Raw genomic sequence first — 22,088 nt, 5'->3', positions numbered from 1 at the left:
GAAGAAAACTCAAACTATTTATTAAGAATGTCAAGAATGACAATTTCCTGCTCTCTTAGAAGGGAGAGGTGCTTTGCCGTCGATTCGGCGAGGCTTTTCATGGGGATGGTGACACCTGGGCGATAACCGATGCACAGGGAACTGTCACCGGTCAAAGCCATTCCTTATGCTCCGGCAGGGATTTTAAATCACCTGAGGTACACAAAAAGCATCCACTCTGACCGTAACCAACCAAACCGTGACCTTTCAATCACTTTTCACATAATACTCCTGGCATCGCATTATCACTGGTGGCAACTGAACTTACTCAGACTCAAATATTACACGGCAAACAAAGTTTCAGTTAATTTTCCTCTAGCAAAGTATCAAAGGAAGCAATGCCCTTTGAAGCAGCTACCTTACGCTTTAGGCTTTATACAAATTCAACAGAACAGCACCTCAGAAATCCCGTACCAAATGCAAACAATCCCCACCTTTGGAAAACAATCCCCCATTCAAGGAGTAAACAAAAGCATACATTAGTCACTCGCTCCAAAGATGGGCAGCCAATGGAGGTGATGAGATTTAACCTCCAAGACTGACTAATAGCACGCAGCGCTCCCAAATCACTCCATCCCTTAAAGGATCCTGAGCACCCGAATATCGTACGGCACACAAGGTTTATGTCCGTGCGCGAGCGACCGGCTACTAGCAACCACTTCTAGCAGGGTAAGGGGCTCAACGACGCTCCCCGCCAAGATCTTCTGTATGAATAGGGGCTGTTCTCTCTCAGGATTTTGACCTTGAAACTCACACAGTTCACTGTTATGATTTCTAGCTTCATTACCATGGCCAGGAACTGAACTACAGGTTTGTTTTTATTAGCTTCTCCGCCACTTTGCCAGCTATTCATTTGAATCTTCTAAACAGTCATCTCTGAATCATAATGCAAATTCCATTTACTGAAAAGGTGGTACCTTTAATATAACAAATGAACATGTTTAATGACTGATACTTTTAGACATTACAGCATCTCTCATGTTTTCAGTAAATGGATATAATTTTCTCTGCATTACCCTATTATTATTCTTTGCTAGCATTATGAAGCTACGTTCTCAGCTGCGGGTGTTTTCCACCAAGTGCATTTTGAAGACAGCCCAAACAACACGCTCTAAAAAACATTTCCCTCTGTATCCTCAGCTAAAAATGCTGCAGGATACAGGGGGACTGGATTGGTATTTTATTCTTAAAATGTATTTACTGCTTGCACCAATGTTTCAACAGGGCCATGCTCTCCCACAATTGCTGACTGTATTTGTATTGGAAGACTATCTACAGATGCATTTCACTTCAAAGGCAAATGAAGGCTGTTGTGTATAATCAGGATAACTTCCTCCGTCTGAAGCCTGACCCATCTCCCGTTTGGAATAACACAGTCTGAGAGCGAGCGAGCAGAAGTGGGTCACCTTTGTCACTCTCCTGAAGCACGCTCATCATTCCATCCGTGCTCATAAGAACCACGCGTGCCACCACGCATCAGGAGATGGCCTGAGTGCTCACATGGCAGGGGAGGGAGGGGAAAATGGTGAGGAGGGCTCAGCGAGCCCCAAGTCTTTAACCTGGTCCAGAGAGACACCAGTGCTCAAACTGCTCAAATTGCCACAAATTGCTCAAAAAGAAGCCTGCTTAAGTGCAGCTTCCTTATGTGACATTTATTTTCAGGCACACAACATCAACAAGTGACATGATAAAACAGGAAAGAGCAGTAACAGCGAAAATCTTTGTAGACTAAGAAGCTATTTGGGGAAAACAGGAATCGCTTCCATTCGTAGTTTGTAGAGCCATAGAAAAGACACTATAATTTTGATTTGTGAGTGTCACAGCACTGAGTTGCCCCTAAATAACACTGCTGTGTTTGGAACACCATAACGTTACGTTCCAATTTTACTTAAAGATAAGAAGGAAAAAGAAGGAAAATACCTAAGTAAATATCATATGAAGTCACACGGAAGATGTGACAGCTTTTCACTCTTGACCTTAAAAGAGGGAGGCTGAGCTTTCCTCCAAGTTTTTTCTGAGCCAGAGCTCACCAGCTTCTCTTCTGAGGGTTTGACTAAACCCCCCCCCAATACATGCAAAGGGACTCCATTCAAAGCAACAACGGCACTCATGTGAAAGGAGCGCTTAAAATAATCTTGTAATAGAAAGGTAAACACGATTGCTTGGAATTTATGGGGTTTAAGATTATGGACCGGAGCCAAAGAGTAAAGTTGCAAAGGGTCCTTCTATTGATTTTACGGGCTTTTGGATGGAGTTTCGTACACCTGCCCGCTCACAAGCGACGTGAGACGCACGTGTCAGATACTATTTGCAGCTTCCTAACAACATTTTTATATAGTTCTAGCATAAATCAGCTTTGACTCCTATTCGTTACTTATGCTCATATGGCCTTTTTATTTACTAGGTACCAGTAATTACTGGTTATCACGGAGATACAGCAAGTCAGATATTCAGCTCATCTGTTCTGTTCTATCCTAGGCAGGGGCACATTAAATAACAGGACTACTGCATATAGTTTTATATCGATTCCAGAGAAAGAAAGGTCAGAAAAAGTGCCCTGTGCCATCACCAGGCCATGACAAAGACAGAAATTTTTTAGATCTATGAGGAAATTACATGTAATTTTAGGTTGGCTTGCTCTGTTAGAGACACCAGCAGAAAGTGCCTGGGAGACCCGAGACGGCCGTGAGTCTTTACACGTGCTGAAAATTCTCATTTTGAATTGAAAATACGTTATTTAAACTTAAACATAGGTACTACTGTGCTGTTCAAAATTTGACGGGGTGGCTTCTGGAGTCAAAATGTGACTTGCTGTCTATGATATTTTTTTTTTCAAATGAAATGTCACTGTTTAAAAATTGAAGTGACATGGAGGACAGGCTAGGATAAAGCAAGAAAACCGTGTAGCTAATTCTGTGCCTTTTGGAATGGCCCATGCCAGATCTTGCAGCATTCCCGGTCGCAGAAAACTCGATAGATGCTGCCTTCAAATTCCCTCCACGTAACCAGAACTTGACATAACTGAGGAGCATGACCAAAGCGTAGCTGAGAACAAACACATACCTCTTCCACTTCTGCCCACGAATCGGAGGTCATTGAACCTTGCTACTTGGTTTTTCATGGCAGCTGTGGCGTTTCTGAGTTCTGCAGAGTAGTTTTCATCGTTTCCAGCCATCACCGTTACCAGCGTCCCATCGGGCACGTCTCCCAAGGCCACCACCTACGAAATCAAAGAGTGGAATCCTCAGCTTCCTTACGTGACATTTACTTTTGGGCGCACAACTTCAACAAGCAACATGATAAAACAGGAAAAACCAGCAACAGCAAAAATCTATGTAGACTAAGAAGCTATTTGGGGAAAACGGGAATCGCTTCCATTCGTAGTTTGTAGAGCTATGGAAAACTTCTTACATTGATGCACATCTGAAATACACAGCATAATGTGTACTTTGGCATGACAAATACACAAAATACGCATTCCAAAATATACTTCTGCAATTGCCAATAAATAAACTCAAGGAACAGGAACCGATTCTGGTCCGATTTACATCTGATTTACAGTGCTGTAGCATTACTTTTAAGCTACAGCAGTGTCAGCACAATGATGGAAATATAAAATTCAAGAGAAAACAAAACCAAGTCAGTCATCTCATGGATGCAGAGGGTCAGAGTCCCCACAGCTGCACCAGTTCCCTATCTTTTCCTCCCACTGCTCTGAACAGAGCTGTCCCAGCACGAATTCAGAATAAGTCCACGGAAAAGCAGGCCTCAGTTGAATGTTTAATCACAACTTACTGAACAATTTCTTTTTTTCCTTTAGAAGCATGAAAGCAAATCATTGGCTTAAGACCTCACCCGCGACCTGATGGATGGAAATTGCGATCTGAACTAATGAAACCTGCAATCGCTCTGACAAAGGCTTTCACCTCATCTGAAATGTTTGTGCTGTAGCTCCTTGGTGCCAAGCATCTATCAAACAAATATTTAGGAACACAGGATTCACTGCATTTTTGATGCAATGTGCTGAGAGATATATAGATTCCTAACCTTAAATTTTGTTATCTACAATGTTCACACTGGTCGAACAATGCAAAAATTAATTTTTTCTTATCTTCTCGAGCAGGACTGAATTCTCAAAGCAATTTTACCCTGCTGTACTCGAATGGATGTCCGGTATGCCTCTTGATTTACTCTGGCAAAAGTAAGAGCTTGAATTAGGTCCCCTATCATACTTCTTTTAAGACCCTGTTGCTGTTCCCCCAATTAAGTCTACAGTAATGACCTCAGGACTACCACCAAAGAAAAAAAAAAAGGGAGAGAAAAAATCTAGCTAGCTTTTATTTCCTCTTTTACACATTCTAAGAGGAAGTAGTCCTGCATCACGTCCTCTGAGTTGCAGCTTGATATTTTGCCTTCATCTTAGCATTTTCTAGCTTATGTCCATGCAGTTACAATTGGCTGAAACTTGTTAGGGCCCAGTCTTATTTCTATCAGTTTCTAATTACACTTGTTCTTTCCAAACAGGATCAGCGCCTCCTTTACTGGGTCTCTCTCTGAGGCTTATTCCTCATCCGTAGCTGCCTCCCACAATATGAGAGAGGATTCCAGTCTCAGGTATTTCACAGCCTTTCCTTCTATAGGAGGCTGCATTTCATACTTCACTGCGCTCCCCCTTGTCACCAATAACCCTTGTTTTCACTTCCACATGCAAAGTTAAAATCACTGTGTCAAAATTCCCTCTTTACGTATCTATTTCAACTTCCTCTTTCCCATTCCTCTGCGGCCCAGGCTTTTGCTTTTTTTGTTCTCCTCTGTGTGCCGTAATGCGTTTCTGTGGCCTGGGCTACACTCAGCGCTGCGCTTTTCACATTTCCTTGATCTTGGCATAAAATAGTCCCTGCCCAAAACGTTGCGGCTAGCGAGTTTTCTCCTTGCACGGCGTTGTGTCATGAGGCAGGCTGGCTCACAGGGTCAGCAGCTGCGAATGCAACGCACTCACCCAGCTCTTAAAAAGTTACTGTAAAACCCTAACGCATGCACATATACTAAAGACACAAGAAAGGGAAAGAGGAAAATCGGGGCATTACCCTCACCTCCCTGTGATGCAAATGTTTGCATGTTCATTTAAGGAAATAAATGCATTTTGAAGGATGAAAAACCTTTGTGAATCCAGGGTCAGTTGTCACTTACAGGACAAATAGTTTAAATCACCATTTTCAAATTACACCGAAGGCAACCTCAGCGATAAGACACATGAAGAAAATATTAGAAACCAGCATAAAAATGACACAGCGCAGAAAAGAAACTAGAGTTAAAAGTCATAGACAATAGAAACAGAAATACAAACATTTACACTAGAAAAAAGACTAAACAGATAAGTTGGGACTTGCTGACTGGAGTTATCTAGTACTTTGATGTACTCCTTAACTTTTAAAAATATGTATTTCCAGAGAAGCAACAAGAGTAGCAGAGTTGCAGTGCTGCCGGGTACCTAAATTACCTACTTCTGCTGCATCAATCAAACAAAATTGGCCTTTTAAATTAAGATGTAGATTCTTTCTTAACAGCGTTTGGACAATGAATCTATATGGCACCTTATTAGAGTTATTATGTATTATTTTCTAGGTTTCTCGGAATCAGTCTTTATTTTAGAAAAAAAAGTAATGCATGGAAATGATCATTTTAGTTTGAAATAATATCCCGTTTCTAAAGATCAAGTAAGTGAATTTTTCTACAGAAACGTGAAGAGAAAACTCTCTCTCTTTTTCTTGATGTAATTGTTGTTAGCAAATACTTGATAAAACTCAGCGCTTTTTTGTCAGATGCAAATAAGATATTGGCAGCATAGGAATGATCCGAACTGAATTTTCTAGTTCCTGTTCCAAATTATCTTAAAAATTACGACTTGGAAAAAAAATGCCTTTGCGAATATTCGGTATTTAGTACAAAACCAATGGCGTTGTTTTATACGTGGCAAACTATTTCAGGACTCATTTCTGAGCGCTTGGGGAGGGTAAGAGCAGCACCGGGCGTCCCGGCAAGCAGGTGCCTCCCAGCGCAACATTTCAGGAGCTCAGAAGGAAACCCTCTCCTGTTTTGTTTTGTTCTGTTTTCTTGTTTAGTTGGTTTGGGGTTTTTGGGGGGAGATTTTTTTAAAAATTTTTTTTCTTGCGTATTTCTAGGTTAAACTATCTCAGTGTTACAACCGCTTGCTTTCGTCTGTTTGGAGAACCTGACCCTTTACTCTGTTTGCAGAAGTTGGGAGCGGGCTCGCAAGTTAAAACGGAGGGTTTGCAGTAGCTGTGAGGGTTTGGGGGCGGGGGGCGGGTTTGGAACCGAGGAAAGAAAGCGACCTCTCGAAACCAGCCCCCGGGGTTTCTTTTCCAATTTTCACATACCCAGGAGCCCCCCTATCCGGGGCGGCGAAGGGGAGCGGGTTCCCGGTGGGATGCCAGACCCCGCGGCTCCCGGTGTCGCGGCACCGGGGCGGGCCGTGGCCGGGCGGCGGCGCCGCTTTCCGCCGGCGGCTTGGGCGGCCGGGCAGGAGCGGGAAGGGACGCCTTTTGTGTGTGTCCCCCCCTCTTCTTCCCCACCGGGAGATGAGCGGGGCGGGGAGCGCGCCCCGGGCACGGCCACGCGTGGCACGGCGGGGAGCCGCCGCGGTAGCCGCCGGCCGCAAGGAACCCCCCCCGGGAGAAACACCGGCCGCCTTTGGGGACTTCGCTTATCTCCCTTCCCGGCGGGGCGGAGCGGGTTTTCACGCCTGTTCTACACCGTAACCCTGCCTTCCAGGAGGACAGCTTCCCGAGTAATTAGCAGCAGTTGCCTAGTGCGTGGGTGACAGTACAATAATTAATATAAATGTGTGAATTTAGGAACGGACTCTGTCGCTTAGTTCCTCCCTTTCCCCAGACTCATGTAATCCGTAAAACAAGGAGACTCTCCAGACATAATAAAACTTTTCCCTAAAGCCGCCTCCTCAGCAGGATTTCCCAAAGCTCTGGGAGCTGAACCGATTCCCTTCTCCCTCGTTTCTGCTCCCCGCAAAAGCCATCGGAAAGCCTCGGGTTTGGTCGCCTTCGAAAAAAGTTGTACTGAGGCAGTCGGTGTTTAGCGGTGACCGCAAAAGAAAGCAAGAGCTTTACAAATCCCGATCCTAAATCTAACCCCGGGAGATGCATGTCTCTGCGCCTCCTGCCTCGGAGAAAAGGATAACGAGAAAAATCACCTTTTCCTTTCCCTGCTCTGCAGCCTGTCTACACATCAGTAGCAAGAAAACCAGAGCATTCAAGAAGTTAGCGATAGACCCAACTCAAAAAAGAGCGTGACCAAGAGGAGGGGGAGGGGGGAATTAATTTTACTTAAAGCCGGGTAACGGGAAAGCAGGCCGGGAAAGGGAGGAAAGCGCAGGGTAGGCCCCAACATTCACTATCCTAAAAAGCAGCCAAAAGAAGAAAAAAAGGAAAGATGTGGGTTTTTCCCGAAGAGACCCTGGCAGCCTGCGGGGGGGAAGCCCGGCACCCCCGGAGCGGGGTCGGCCGGTGCCACCGGGCGCTCCCTGCGGTCGGGTGTTCCCCGCCGGTGACACCCCGTAGGGCGCTCCGCCGCGGGGGCTGCCTGCAGCGGGACCCCCCCGCCGCCCTGGCCGGCTTCTGGGGGAGCCCGGGGCTCCTGCAGTTCCGGGACACCCTGCATCCGTTCCGGGACACCCTGCATCCGTCCGCGACGGGCTGCGCCGGCATCTGGTCCCCAGAGCAGCCAAACTCCTCGGATTTGGCCTTTTTTTCTTTCTTTTTCTGCGTGTGTGGGTTTTTTGGGTTTGTTTGTTTGTTTGTTTGGGGGTTTTTTTTGTTGTTTTTTTTACCCTTTGAGCAGAGCCGCCCCTCACCACCAGAGTTATGAATGGGCCGAAGCGGGATGGATGCAGCGGCCGGAGGGAGCCTGCCCTGCCCACCGCATGTCCGGAGCCCGGCCGAGAACCGCGCCGCGCCCGCCCGCCCCACGCCTTCCCACGCTGTCGTGAGTGACAACGACCACGGAAGGAAGGATGGAAGGAAGGATGGAAGGAAGGAAGGATGGAAGGAAGGAAGGATGGAAGGAATGATGGAAGGAAGGAGGCGCGGGGCCGGCTGCCCCGCACCACCGGCCCCGACGTGGCCTCCCCGCCGGGGCGAGCCGTCGCCCCCGGCCGGCCAGATCCCGGTCCGGGTGCGGGTCCGAGCCCGGGGGTCTGCGCCCCGCGCCCCCCCAGCCTGCCCTCCCCTCCCTTTCCCTCCCCGCCGCCCCTGCCCCCCAGAAGCGCGATTTTCGGGAGGCGGCAAGACGTACCTTGAAGGCGATGGGCAGCGTCTTGTTGCAGCGCCAGTGGGTGGGCAGCACGGAGCAGAGGAAGTTGGGGCTGTCGGTGCGCACCAGCTCCCCGGGGTGATCGGCCAGGACCTCCACCATGCTGCGGTCGGCGCTGCGCAGCTTCCCCGGCAAGGCGCCGCTGTGGTCGGCGCCGGGCAGCGGCAGCGGCTCGGTCATCTTCCCCGGGCTCAGCGTGGTGGAGGGCGGCGTGAAGCGGCGGCTGGTGCTGGTATCTACGGGGATACGCATCACAACAAGCCTTTTGAGTGAAAGACCTCCACAGAGTTTTTACAAAACAGCGAAACGAGCGTAACTCTTCAGCGATCTGCTCTCTGGGGACCAACATAAACGGATACAGGCTGAGGACCCGGGGGAAACTTGTTTCTACGCCAGTCCCCAAAGTTAATTTTTTGCTGAAGGCGGCTGAGATAGCGAGCACGCCGAGACTTAACTCTTGGCGTCCTGGCGCTGCGGAACAGATCACGTTAATCCGATAAGCGAAAGGGTCGTCCGTGCGGGGCTTTACCGCGACGCCTGGGCATCTAGTCTGCGGCCGTGACGCCAAAAGTTACCGGAGGGAAAACTCCTTCCAAACTCCCAAAGCACGTGGAAAAATTTATGCGAGTCAAATACAAGAGGCGGTCAGAAACACATGCAAAGCCTGGGCTTCCCAGAGAGTCAGTTGCCTATCGGTTTCTTCCAGGTGATTTCTCTACAGTCCCAAGAGAAAACAAATACATCAGCGTCTTCCGTAGGCAAAAAAAAAAAAATCGCTCTTTAAGAGAGGGAAATTCAGGGTCAGTCTTCAGAGAAGGCGGTACACGAGCTAGGCTTTCTGATCAAAGGTCAGCTGGCTACAACTGTATGTATATATTCACGTACACACACGCACACACACATATACTGTACTTCATAAAATATTTACAATATAATCTGTAGAGAATTTAAACACAACAGGAATCCATTAATGTTCTCGGCAAGGTTTTTTGTTTTGTTTGTTTTTTTTTTTTTAAAAGCAGCCTTGAAAATCAGCTTCAGTAGTTTGGTTCGCGTTGCTCTAAGAGTACTCGTGTCATGACCTTTCAATTATTCTTGCGCAAAAATAAAAAAGAAAAGAAGCTCAAGTGCATGTCATTCAAGCTTTAAATCTCTATCTTTGTACTTGTCTTTGGTATAACGTCTTTCATCAGTTTAAAGAAAGGTCGCAGCCGATCGCAAGCTCTGAGGCTAAAAGGTCCACAGCTGAAAACTTGGGTTTGGGGATGTTGGTTAAATTGTGGGTTCTCTCTGTGGTTTTGTGTGTGCAACAGCGCTCTCTCTCTCTCACTCACGTCCTCCTCAGCAGTCAAACCAACAGTCTGCAACAACTTCGGCAGTCATTGCCAATTCTTTTTTTTTTTTTTTGGTATCTGAGGCAGTCTTCCTCTAACTCGGCCACAGGAACCGGCTGCTTAACAATATTTTAACCGCAGCAGGTGGAAGCCTGCTTTAGGAAACATGGCTTTTCTCTCGGCCGCCTCCAGCCAGCGGGATGGATACTGCCAGCCTGCGCCGAGAGCCCCCACGCACACGCACACACTGAAAACCAAAAGCGACCAACAAGCAACAATAAAAAAAAAAAAAAAAACAAACAAAAAAACCACCCACGATTTGAAGAAAAATAATAATAAGCCACTACTTTTGAACGAGTGAAAGCTTTCCTTCCGCAAACGAGGAGGTGGCGGCGGGCGGGGGTGGAAGGAGCCGCTGACCCCAACGGAGAGAGATGGAAAGAACCCGGGGAAGCCCAGATCCCCACAAGTTGCCAGCCGGGGGTTAGAAGTGCCAGCCTCCAGCCCAGACGACCGCTCGGAGAAAGCGCATTTCCACAGCCGAGAGCTCTCGCTCGGGTCTTCACGTGAGCCGCGGGGAAACTCAGGCTTCCTGCCTGCCGACCGACCGACCGACCGACCAGGGCACCGCCGGGCCGGGGCCGGGCCCTGCCGCTCCGCTCCTGGGTCCGCGCCCGGCTGGGGTCCCCGCCGCCGGTATGAATGGAGGTGGCCGGGCGCGAGCGCCGCCCCGCCGCCCTCCCGCCGCCGCCGCCGCCGGTATGAATGGAGGTGGCCGGGCGCGAGAGTCGGCTGCGGCGGGCGGCGTGCGGAGGAATGTCATTCCCCCGGCTGCTTTGCATACGGGGAGGGCGCCGGCCAATCACCGCCCTTCCCGGCAGCAGCCAGGGCGCGGCCGCGGGCCAGGGGGCTCCTGGAATTGGCGCGCCTGCCGCCGCCGCCGCCGCTACTGTGGGGCGCGGGGGGTGAGCGCCGGGTCGGCGGGACACCACCGCACCCACGCACCCCCACGGGAGGACCCGCGGGGCTGCCGCTCACCCAGCCCACCGCAAAGGACGCCCACCTCCTCCCACCATGTGCAGCGGGCTCCGTGCCTGCGGTTTGCCCCGGGGGAATGGGGGGGCGTTAAGGCATCCAGAACGGCGCGACCCGCCCGCCCGGCTCTGCCTGGCCCCGCCGCAGATCCCGCTTGCCCTTCGCTTACGGGACACCCGCTCCACCGAGGAGCGGAGGGTGCCCGCAATGTGCCCGCGGACGCCCCTCCGGCACACGCCTGCGCCCCGCGCCGGGCGAGCACTCCGGCGGGGTTTGCTCCGGGGCGTTTTCTCCCCGCGGAGGGAGTACACCCTGGACCGGCGGCCACCGAGGCAGCCGCCGCCGGGCTGTCGTCCCCCGCCCGCCCCGCTGCTTCTCGCCCCCGCGGACAAGGACGCGGCCCCGAGGGGCGCCCATCGCCGGCCCGACAGGTCGGGGCGGCCGCCGGGCCCCCAGCCCGGGGACATCCCCTCCCCACCGACTCAGCCCAGCGGCCAGCCGGCCGCACCGGCCGGGGGTGAGGCCGGGCCGGCGGGCGGACAGCGCCGCACGGGCAGCAGCGGGCCGCCAGCGCCGGCCCCAGCAGCCGGCCTGGGCCCGCGGAGCCGGTAGCGAGGATGCTGGGTGGGGGCGTGGCTGCCCTTTCGGGCTGGGTTGGGGTTGGTTTTTTTGGTTTTGGTGGTTTTCTTTCTTTTTTTTATTCTATTTTTTTGGTGCTGGTCGCGAATGTCGTGGGCTCGCCGCTGGCGTAAGCCGAGCTGGGAAAGAGGACATCCCGACCCGCTGCCGCCGTCGCGGCGGAGCCTCCGCCCGTCCCCGCCGCGCTTTTGGCTCGGAATTGGGGTTCCCTCCGTGAAATTTCACACCCCTCCTTCGCCCGTGTCTCCTCTCCCCGCCGCGTCCCCGCCGTCACGGCCGCCCCTCCCCACGGCCACCCGCAGGACACCTCCCCCTCCGCCACCGCCCCCGCCAGCTCAGCAGCCGCGGCGGCGGCCGCCCGCGCTCCCCCGGGGCCGGGCGGGCTTTGAAGGGGACCGACAGCAGCTGCGGCGGGGTGGGTGGGTGGGAATGCGTGCGTGGGGTGGCCGCGGTGGCGGCGGCGGGGACAGCACCGAGGCCGCCTCCCACCGCGCGGAGCCGGGCTCGGAAAGGGCGGCACGGAACGGGCCGCGGCTGCTGCCCGCCGGCGGGCCTTGCGCAAGGCGGCGGCTGCCCCGGGGCGGCCCTCGGTGCAGCTCCGCGGCGGGGCCGGCAGAGGGGGCCCGCCGCCCGCCGTCGGCCCGGCAGAGGGGAGCCGGCTGGGGCGGAGGGGGGGGCAACGGGGGGGGTGTTCGGCGCGGGGTGGGGGGGCGGCGGAGGCGGGGTGCAGCGGGGCGACCCCCGGCGGGGGCGGGCGCTGCCCGCTCGGCCTGCTGCGGCCAGCACCGCCCGTCCCCGCCGAAGCCCACGGCGGGCTGCGGTCCCGCAGGGGATGCGACCCCGCCGCTTCTCCTGGGACGCGGCTCCGCGGGGAGAGCCGCTTTGCGCGGCAGCTGCTCGGAAGCCCTCGGGCACCCACCCCCCCGCCGCCGGCTTTCCCCTACCCCGGGGGCGAGGACAGGGCAGAAGGGATCCTTGGTTTTGCCGACGCCCGCTTTGGAAACGCTCCGGAGTTGGGAAAATAACTGTCGGTACGCGTTTTGGCATCCCGCGACCGGGAGCAGAGAGCGAGCTCCTGCCGTTTACGCTCCCTGGTTTACACGCAATTAAACTGAAAGCGCCCTGGGTGAGAGAAATCGGCTTTTGCCTGCCCGGAGGCTGCTGCCGGGGAGCGGGATGCGCGTATGCCCTGCGGGGCAGGGCTCCTCTGGCGGGGAGCCGCGGAGACCCGCAACTGAGTTCAGGAAGCGGCGCAGCCGCCTGCCACTAAATTCACGGTACCAGCGCCAAGGTGTAGGTTTCCTCGCACCCCTCCAGTGCGGGTCGGGAGCGCTTTCCCCTCTGCGGGGGGGCGTGCAAGGCTCCGGCTCCCCCCCTCTGCCCCGCACGTCCCTTTGCGGAGGGGACGGGTGAGGCGGCGCCGGGCCCGGGGCTCCCCAGCCGCGCCCGGGGCTGCACCGCGGCACCTCCCCGCCGGAGGGTTACAGTTTCGTCTTCACATGCCCTCCCCCTTTGCCTCCTTCCTCTCCTTCCCCCCTGCCAAAGGACGCGGGGCCGGTTTTCTGCCCCCACCCCTCCACAAAGTGCCGTGGTGGGAGCGCAGACCGGGCCGGGGGGGCTCCGCGGGGGCCGGCAGCGGCGGAGCGCGGCTCATCCCACCCTCCCGCCGCGCTTGCAACAGGTCCCGGTTTTAAGCAGGCGAAGTTGGTGCGGAAAGCTCTCTTATTTCACACCAAGAGTCAATTGTTTGTGTGCGGTTTTCTTTTTTTTCCTTTCTTTTTTTTTTTTTTTTTAATTCCATCTCTGACACGGTTACTTCTTTCTCTATGAAATTATCCCGAATTTAAATTATTAGGGAGAGGCTTCCTTCTGTTTTAAGGAAAAAAAAAAATATACAAGCAAATGGCTGTTATAAACTACAGCTTAAAAGCCATCTGGGGTATATTAGTGGCTGATAACTTTTTACGGGCATTGTAGAGATAAGAAAAGTTATTTTACGGATGTACATACATCTACATACCTCGCTTAAAATGTGAAAATACTCATGTAGTGTTTGGGGGTTTTTCCCCTCTTTTTTCCCCTGTCCCGTTTTCGCCAAGAGGTAGGGAGTATTTTGTATTTAAATTAATAAATATGTCGAGCTGAATTTCACTCATTGCTTTGCATCCCGTCTTAATCTGAGCTCATTATAAATACGAAATGAACCCGATCTATTACACACGTGAATAGTCAGGATACAAAATGCGACGATTTAACAGAAGACGCAGAAAATACTCCATGCTTACAGTATTCTGTAACTTAGCAGCACTATCAATGCTGAGATGAAGAACCTTAATGTAGACTAAAGGTGACAATATTCTTTTTTAACTGCACAGAAGCCAAGCTTTTGCAAGGTAAGTTAAGGAGTTAAATAAGAGAGGGCAGAGAGGGAAAATACGGTGGTGAGGATCTTTTGATACAGATCGAGCTACATATTTTACATGCCCATTAACACTAACTACATGTGGGCTGTTGTTTGGGGTTTGGGTTTGTTTTTTTATTTATTTTTAGTTTGTTTAGCTAATTCATTTTATCGTCTTCCATATAATTTTATTTTTGCATGACAAAGAGAGGAACTCTCGTAGGAATTTACTGTCCCCTTACTATATCTTGTGCAGGTACTCTGGAAGAATAGGAATTAATAAGTCAAGCAGTTTGCGCGAGTACCAGTGATAAGGCAAAGTAAGGAAACGATGCAGGGTATTTAAAGCTGATGTTTCTTCTCACATGGTAAGACTTTTTAGCATCCCTGATGCTAAACCTGCCGGCTCGGACAGTCGGTCTTTTGTGCAGGAATCCTTTTGAACCGGGGATCGCAACTGGTGGTGTAACTACCAATTCACATTCAGCACTGCTTACATTTGTATTTTGACATCAATTTATTACAGCCGTAAACAAACCACAAGTGAATCTCTATCTACCATGCCTTGCCTCTGTCGTACAGGATTACTCGACCACAAAGCACCGAGCTTTTTACATAATACAGTTAAGCAAAAGCTTCGGAAATACGAGAGAGGGAGCAGCAATTTAGGGGTGAATTTTAAACAGCCTAAATTGCAAAGGATGAATTAGAGCCTGAACACAACGCAAGTTCCCGCTGCACAGGTAAATATTCCCTGGCCAAGCAGGCGGCAATGGACACTTGTTTGCAAAGGTCTGGATTTGTGCAGGATGGGAGAAAACTTGCACAATGTTTTGTTAAAGGAGAAAAAATTGTAGACCTTAACAGAGCTGGCACAGGTACCATATGAGCACAGACTGAGAGAATTGTCTACAGACCCTGATCTTGCCAGCACTTAGAAACATGCCCAACCTCCTTCCTAGCAGCATTTCCGCTGAATGCAAGAGGAGTCTCTTTGGGCAATGCAATTACGCACAGACTTACTTGTTTGGAGAATCTGGGCTTAACGTGGCATTATTCAGTGGATCAGCTCTTACCTCTTGCACCTGAATTCATTTAATGTATGTGTTAAGGCCATCTTAAAGTTGTTTATAGTGGTGTAAGCCTGCCTTGCTTCTACTAGTGATGAATCAGTGGGTTAATACCTGTGAATGAAGTTTGTAGGATCAGGCTTCTGAATTGCTCCTGCAAATATTTATTGCACAGCAGTTACCATTATGGGTAATTCCACTGACTGTCCTTAAAAAAATTGCTATAGTGATATAAGAAATTATTTTTTTGGGCTACTGGAATAATGAAACATTGCACAGAGAAAAGCAGCAGCCAGCAAAGAAAAAGGCAAGATGGTCCTTATTTCCTGCAGCGATCTCTCTCACACAATGAAATATGCATATTTCATCCCGGCATGTAAAGTGCGCATATGATGCCACCAAGAATGAGATGTGAGATGGCCAGCGTGATACAGGGGGAATGCGGCCAGGACTCCACAGGTGTATGGTGTCTAACTTCCCTCCGTTTCAGGGAGGGAGGAGTGCCTAAACCCCTCCAGGGATCTCGTCTTTGATCTCTGTTAACTGATATAAGGTTATTTACTCTGGAAGCAGGGAAACTGGCTGCAGCTCAGTTTATGCAAAGCAGAGGGGTTGTGAGGAAAGATAAAATAGCACATATTCGTTCAATACCTTTAGCCTGGGCATCTAATTACTTGTGACCCGAGTTTACCACAGAAAATATTCCCAGGGACTCTCCATCCTCTTTAGGACCTCCAAGTGTTAACAGTGGTCAAAAGCCTGTCTCGTTCTTCCTGTGCAGAAGCTGTGAGCCTTTTTCTTTCCAAATACAGAAGACCTATCCATGCTCTTGTCACTCAAAATATTTTAGAAGGTAGACATGACTCCTGTTTTGAGGGTGTGGGGAATGATTTGCCTGAATAGTCAGCGTATTATCACAGACATGGGTGGTAAGGACATGGATCTATGTATGAAGGGAGCTACCTTTTACTGTTTCACCTCCCTTATCATTCAGAAACTGCAACTGAGAGAGCTGCATCTCTCTTGAATCAAACTATCGACTGGTGGCAGCAATGGGCAGGGAGTGGGGTACACCCAGGGAAGGACAGTTTTCAGGAGAGGCTAAACTGTGGATTTTCATCCAGCATTAACCCCAGCTTTGCAGGTCCTCCTAGGGTTTTGCTGGGTGAAGGAATGAGTCAAACCACAACAAGCCAAAGGAGGAGCAGCTCCACAAAAGGATGGGTGGTGAAACGCGATTTGGCTGACACTTCTACTGGCATGGATGAAATCTCAATGCCCAGCAACACAGCGTGCCCAACTGCGTGCCCAATGCAGCACCTCACTGGTGCCACCACCCCTGGAGACATTTCTCCATGGCACCCTTCCTCTCCATTTCCTCAAGGGGGAGATTTAATAAACATGAAGTTACTACAGCAGCAGCCTGTGTTGATGTTCCCCCTCCCTTACATCCCGCTTTGTCAGACCAGCTCAGCTTTGCTGGGAGGTTTGTTAAGGGCCAAAGCTGAGGCTGGGCTTATTCTTGTGCTCACCTGCTGCGGGCATGTGTCAGCCTGCAGGTGTGTGGCGTGTGCCTGCTGCTAGTGCCCAGAGCCAGGGGCCACAGAGCCAGGCAGAGGGCAGCGGGTGCCTCTCCCCTCATCCAGCTAGGATGCAATCCATTTTGCCTTCCTCAAAGTAAAATTTGAGTGCTTGGTGCACGATAAGCAGGGAGAGGCTGTCTGGAGGTGCAGAAGCAGAGGGGTCACATCTAGAGCCAAGGGAGCATCCAGTCCTATTTTCCCAGCACTCAAATCCCAGGGAGAGCACGGGGTTTTAGTCCTGGCCACCGTGTTACTGGCTGTATATCAGTGAAGGGGAGAGATTAGAGAGAAGGGCAACTATGGTGATTAAAGATCTGGAAGGAACTACCTATAAGGAAAGATGAAAGGAATTAAATACATACATATAATTTGGGGCAAAAGGGAAGCCAAGGGGACAGCGTGACTGCGGTTTACAAGTACATGAAAGACAACTATAAAGAGGAAGGGGAGGAACTGTTTTCATTAGTGAAAAATGATAAGACAAGAAATAACAGATGCCAACTGAAGTAAAACGAGTTCAGTTTTGAGATCAGGGGTAACGTTGATCCTAAGATCAAATAGGCAGGAGAATACGCTCCCAGGGAAGCTGCAGATTCAACATCACTTGAACTTTTCAAGTCAGAGCTTGACAAGCACCTTGGAGGGGAAAGTTTAAGAAATAGTAGAAGCAAAGCCAAAAAGTACCACATGACCTAGAAGCCCAGATGATTTCGAGGCCATTCTAGAGAGCTGTGGAAAACAAACACACACAAACACTCAGAGCTTTTGGATGATTTCTTTCTCTGCACAGTTCAAAATTAAAAGGCGGGGGTGGGGGGAGGGGGAGGCCAAGTGAGGAAAATTAGTCATTTAATATGATTCCACTGTGGCTAATCCCTAGAGAAGAAGCCAATTACTTGAAATACTTGGGAGTATGGGGTGGAGAAGGGAATGGAAATTGTTGAAAAGCTGCCATCTGGTATAAGTACTCACTGGTTTGGAGACTTAAAAAATACGCATTGTGTGCCATTATACTATGCTCATTACATGCCTAGATTAATGCAGATAACATCACCCACACCTAGTATTTTCTGTGGCATTTTTTATGTACGCAGGTTCACATCATAACAACCTCCAGCACTAATGGTATCATTTGGTCTTTTGATCTTCTGCTCTGGTAGGAACATTACAGATGCCTTGTACCAGCAAATGGGGAAAAAAAATAAAAATGGTCCAACTCCTTTGGTTCCAGGACATTTAAAAGGAGCAGTAAATCTGACCCACCTGGACAGCAGGGAACAATTCTGGCTTAAGGAGGATTCTGCAGACGGCACAGAATTAATATAACTACTTTATACCCTTCTCCAGCCCTTCTGAGGGCAAGGGCACGCTGGCGGAGCAGGAACTGCAGCTCAGCTGTCAGATGGCCCCGAGTGCTCTGGACTGCTTAAATCGTGTTGGAGAAGCCCTGATGATATTTTGATTTATGCTAGGAGCTGTGCAGGTACATCTCATCCTGTGCCCCAGACTTCACTCCTGCAGTTAGCGGTAAGCGACCAGACAGAGAATCGGGCCACTGAATATACTCAGTCTAGGAAAAATTATTCACTATAGCCATGGTGCTAATAGGCAAAACGTAATGGTAGCCTTCACGCTGCATCTGATCATGCTGCAAATGACTTGGTATGGGTTTGCCTTTCTCAGGGTCAGTTTGCTTGGTTTTCAGTCAAAATTAAGTATGAATTATAAATGATTGCAAAAGTTCCTATAAGGCCATAAATAGGAGACTGAAAGCCTCGGTGTATTCTTGGGACACAGCTTCTTCCCTAGGCATCCCCATTGTGCTTTACTGCTGACCTGGGAAGTTCTGGGACATCATCCATGGCTTCTTTACTGGGAAGTTCTGGCTCTGCTAGTAAAGAAGTAAATTACAGGGGAGTTTTATAACATAAGCATTGCTTTTCAGCAAATAAATAAATGATACCAAGACTTTGGGCCGAAGCCTAAATCACTACTAACTTTGGCCCAAATTTGAGACAGTGAAATTAAGGCAGAAAGACTTTTAAATCCAAAATGTGCTTCCATTATCCCTCTAAATAAAGGCTTCATTGTTCAGGTCAACAAGATGCAGAGATGCTTCAATCCTAAGGAAAAGGAGCTCCTGACGTCATAACAAAAAGGAAGAAAGATGGTTTCCAGAGGAGGCTCCCTCCCACCCAGTTTTGCCAGACAGAAAGTTGTGGTCTTGCAATACTTTGGACTGGAGTTAACAGCTAGGATAAATAAGAAAGTTAACTGCACTCTTCTTCTTCCCATATTACTTCCACCATTTAGAAAGTGGGACAGACTAGAATGATGAAAGGGGAAGTGTTCAAAAGAAAATGATGCCGTTATTCCCAGTATGACATTGTGACACTCGTATTAGCGAGTGATATCATTAGTAAAGGCACTCAGTGGAGGAATGCCTCCTTCTGTCCCTTCCTGCCCTTCATCTCCTGTTTTAAAGCCTCAGGATGAGTTTTATTTCGCTCTCTCTCCATTTCCCCTTGTTCCATGACCCATTCAAGGGTGACGGGGTAAATGCCGGTAGCTCATTCATTGCTCCTGCGGGAATGCTCCGCACAGTGAGTTTGCAGAGCGTTTCCAGTAGCTGCCCAACAAAGTGGCAGCAAGGAAATGACTGGGGTCTCCTTCCCAGGGGTGTTGCAGAGGGAACGCAGCGAGAGGCTATTGCAGCTCAAGCTTCAGATTTAATTGGACTGGACGAGACAGAAACTGGCTTTCAGTCTCAAATCCCGTTTGCTCCCTGAAATATAGCATGTGGTACGAAACAGAATCGGTTTCCTCCAATATTTTTGCAGCCCTCCGGGAAAGGCAGGCAGTACCCTTGTCCTGTGAGCCTCAGCAGGAGCTGCCAGGTTAGAGAGGGATTGTCTGTGGGACAGGCACTGCTGTCCTGACACAGAGCCCCCTCACCCATAGCTAACACGAAGCTTCTCCTGGCATGAATCTCAGTGTGATTAGGCGTATTAAATCCCAGATACCTCATTTCTGTAGGAGGCACAGAGAGAGATTTGGCTAGAAGTTGTTCCTCACTCTAAACTAGGCTCCTTCCAGCGTCTGTCTCAGATGCTGGGGCTGGTTTCATCTGCACGAGGCCCTGCGAGTGCCTTCAGCCAGCAGCCGAGCCTGTTCCACATCTGTCTGCTCTCCAGTGTCCAGCACGCTTTATATTTAACCCTCCTCAGCCCAACAGTGACTTCATGCACTCAGCAATGACTTCATGCAGAAAAGGGTTTTGCTTCTGAGCTGTTAGGGGAATCATGCTTGGGACTTTCACCGCAACATCCCTTGATCGAACCGGGGATGGAGGAAGAAAACCCTGGCTGAGATTAACCACGCTCCGCACCACTAATGCATTCTCACAGCCACAGATGAAGCCACAAGTTAATCTCCTAAATTGTTTCTTTTCCGCTTAACATCCCACCTGTGCCTGACTCTGCCTGTGCGTAGCAGGTCTGAGCTTGGGTATGCCAGTGTCAGCTGCCCTGTACCCAGAGGGGACCAGCCTCCCTGTACAGGCCAGCTCATCAGCTGTGGGATGCGTGGGCTAGCAATCAGAAAAGTTTCAGGAGAGCATGTTGTCAAACTCTCTAGATATAGATCTTAATGACAGTAAGAAGAAGAGACAAATATTTGGATCATTTTGCACGTGATTAATAATAAAGAATCCTGCTAAAAAGACACTTACTTTCCACATAGACACATGTAATCTTCTGCTGAACCTCACCTACTAAGATACATTTGCAGTTTTAGGCTGAACATATGCTTATGGGACAAGTCCTCAGAAAGAGCAGGATGAACTATGACTAGTCTTACCTCTGTGTAAGGCTATAATTCTTCTTTTGGTTTAATAATGAGAATTTACTAGAAAAATCTTGTACAAGTGTGCGTGTGTGACATGCTTTACGTAGAATGAACACATCCAGTGTTGTAAGACCTCTCTGTGTTAATGATACTTCAGCATCAGCTGCTCAGGACTGTGTGTGGATGCTGAATGTTACTTGCTTTTAGTGATTCTGTAGCGAAAGGACCTGATGCCCAGCTGGTCTCATTGGCAAAGCAGTGCCTGTGCCCACCAACTGACGGCGATGCCTGTGTATAACAGATGAAACTCTGTCTTGGGATCTTTCCGTGTTTGTCTTCCCTGGGTTGCCCTGGGGTTTGTAAATGACAGGTACGGCTAAATATATCACCCTTCACTAAAATCTTACACGATTAATCCCACAGGGGCACAAGCACGGGAAGCGGGAGGTCCACAGGCCAAATTCTGCACTCCTTTCAAAGCATGCCCTCCCCAGAGCCAAAAGGCATGAAAATTACTCAGCAGTTTATTCTTTCTGATACTCTTCATGGCATGTCACTTTCCGCTGAGTTTTGGTTTTTGGTAGTCTAAGGACAAGTATATATTCCAAATTGTTTCATTCCTTTTTATATCTATTTTTTTTTTTTCCAATGTTACTTTCTTTTGGTACTATAACTACAGTTTAGCCCCATAAAACTGTTGTACAATTAGATTCTTTTAGGGAACTTCCATGATTTGATAATTTTTGAGGACTGATGCAAATGTTTGCAGGAACAATCTGCGGCAGCTGGTTAAATGAGGACTTTGCAAGACATTAATGTCCAAGACAGGCTATTCTGAGCTGTCTCTTTCACAAGCCAATTTGAAGATCTTCTGGTAGCACTGGACCTACCCTCAATGCGACAAGGAAACAGGTCTGCATACCCTAGCCCAGCAGTACTAGAGATGGGCTCATTTTTAATTTTTAGGAAAGCCAGCAAATTCTTTAGTCTCTGTATCACTCTTGGTGTCACTCTCGGTCTCAGCGTCGCTCTCACTGAGACTGAAGAGTTATCTGTTTTCAGCACTGTCTCTGTTTGAGCTGTGACAATTCCTTCAGCTCTTCGTAGCCTAAATCCTCATCTAACTCCAGTGCAAATTTCTACTTTAAAAAATAGCCTTCAGGGAAGGTATGACAGTATACCTCTGCTCATATGGGTGGGCCCACACCAGTTCACACTGGGCAAACCCCAGCCCATGTCCAGTGTTGATCAATACTACGCCAAGACTTCACTCTGTGGGCGCCTTTTGTGGGACGCAGGAGGTTCACGGTGCTTGGTGGACGGGGCGAAATGTAGGGGAAAAAAAGATCACCTCTCCACCGGTGAGAGCAAGGGAGAAGCTTCCTGGACAAGTCATGGGGCTCCCTCCCTGCAAGTCCTGGGATGTGGCTGGACTCATCTCTTGCGTGTCTGGTGTGGGGTACCCAGGCTCTGCTGGGCACAGTGGAATGGACTCTGTTCATCAATTGTAGAAATCTGGCAGCCATTAAAACAGAGGGGACATCAGAGCCCACCCCTGAACAGGGTGATCTGCAAGCCCTGCAGGTGTGACAGCAGTGTGACAGGGCATGAACCACCTCCTTACCTTGGAAGAAAACCAACACGCAAGTGCATGGAGGGAGGTCTGCAGGGTGTTTTGACAGGCCCAACCACCCGTGTGACCCAGGAAGCAGATCTGCCATAGGTATCAGGTTGTGCAAAGCTGGACCCCCTGGAGCTGCCCTGCTGCAGGACTTGAAATGGTCCTGGAGCAGAC

At 49.9% G+C, this 22,088-nt stretch overlaps 1 protein-coding gene across 6 annotated transcripts in view; it reads right to left on the bottom strand.

Annotated features, from left to right (window-relative positions):
• RUNX1 (RUNX family transcription factor 1) overlaps positions 1-22,088 on the bottom strand; it is a 175,114-nt gene that overhangs the window by 68,875 nt on the left and 84,151 nt on the right. For all 6 annotated transcript variants that reach the window (XM_054224271.1, XM_054224506.1, XM_054224594.1 and 3 more), the window contains 2 exons: positions 8,368-8,621; positions 3,103-3,259 (listed from right to left, as the gene is read on the bottom strand). In XM_054224271.1, the coding sequence (XP_054080246.1) occupies positions 3,103-3,259; positions 8,368-8,621 (411 nt within the window). The remainder of the gene's footprint in view (positions 1-3,102; positions 3,260-8,367; positions 8,622-22,088) is intronic.

This window comes from Rissa tridactyla, chromosome 1 (assembly GCF_028500815.1).
Source record: "Rissa tridactyla isolate bRisTri1 chromosome 1, bRisTri1.patW.cur.20221130, whole genome shotgun sequence".
NCBI lineage: Eukaryota > Metazoa > Chordata > Aves > Charadriiformes > Laridae > Rissa > Rissa tridactyla.
Note: the sequence above shows the minus strand (reverse complement) of the source record. Positions and strands in the feature narration are given on the sequence as shown.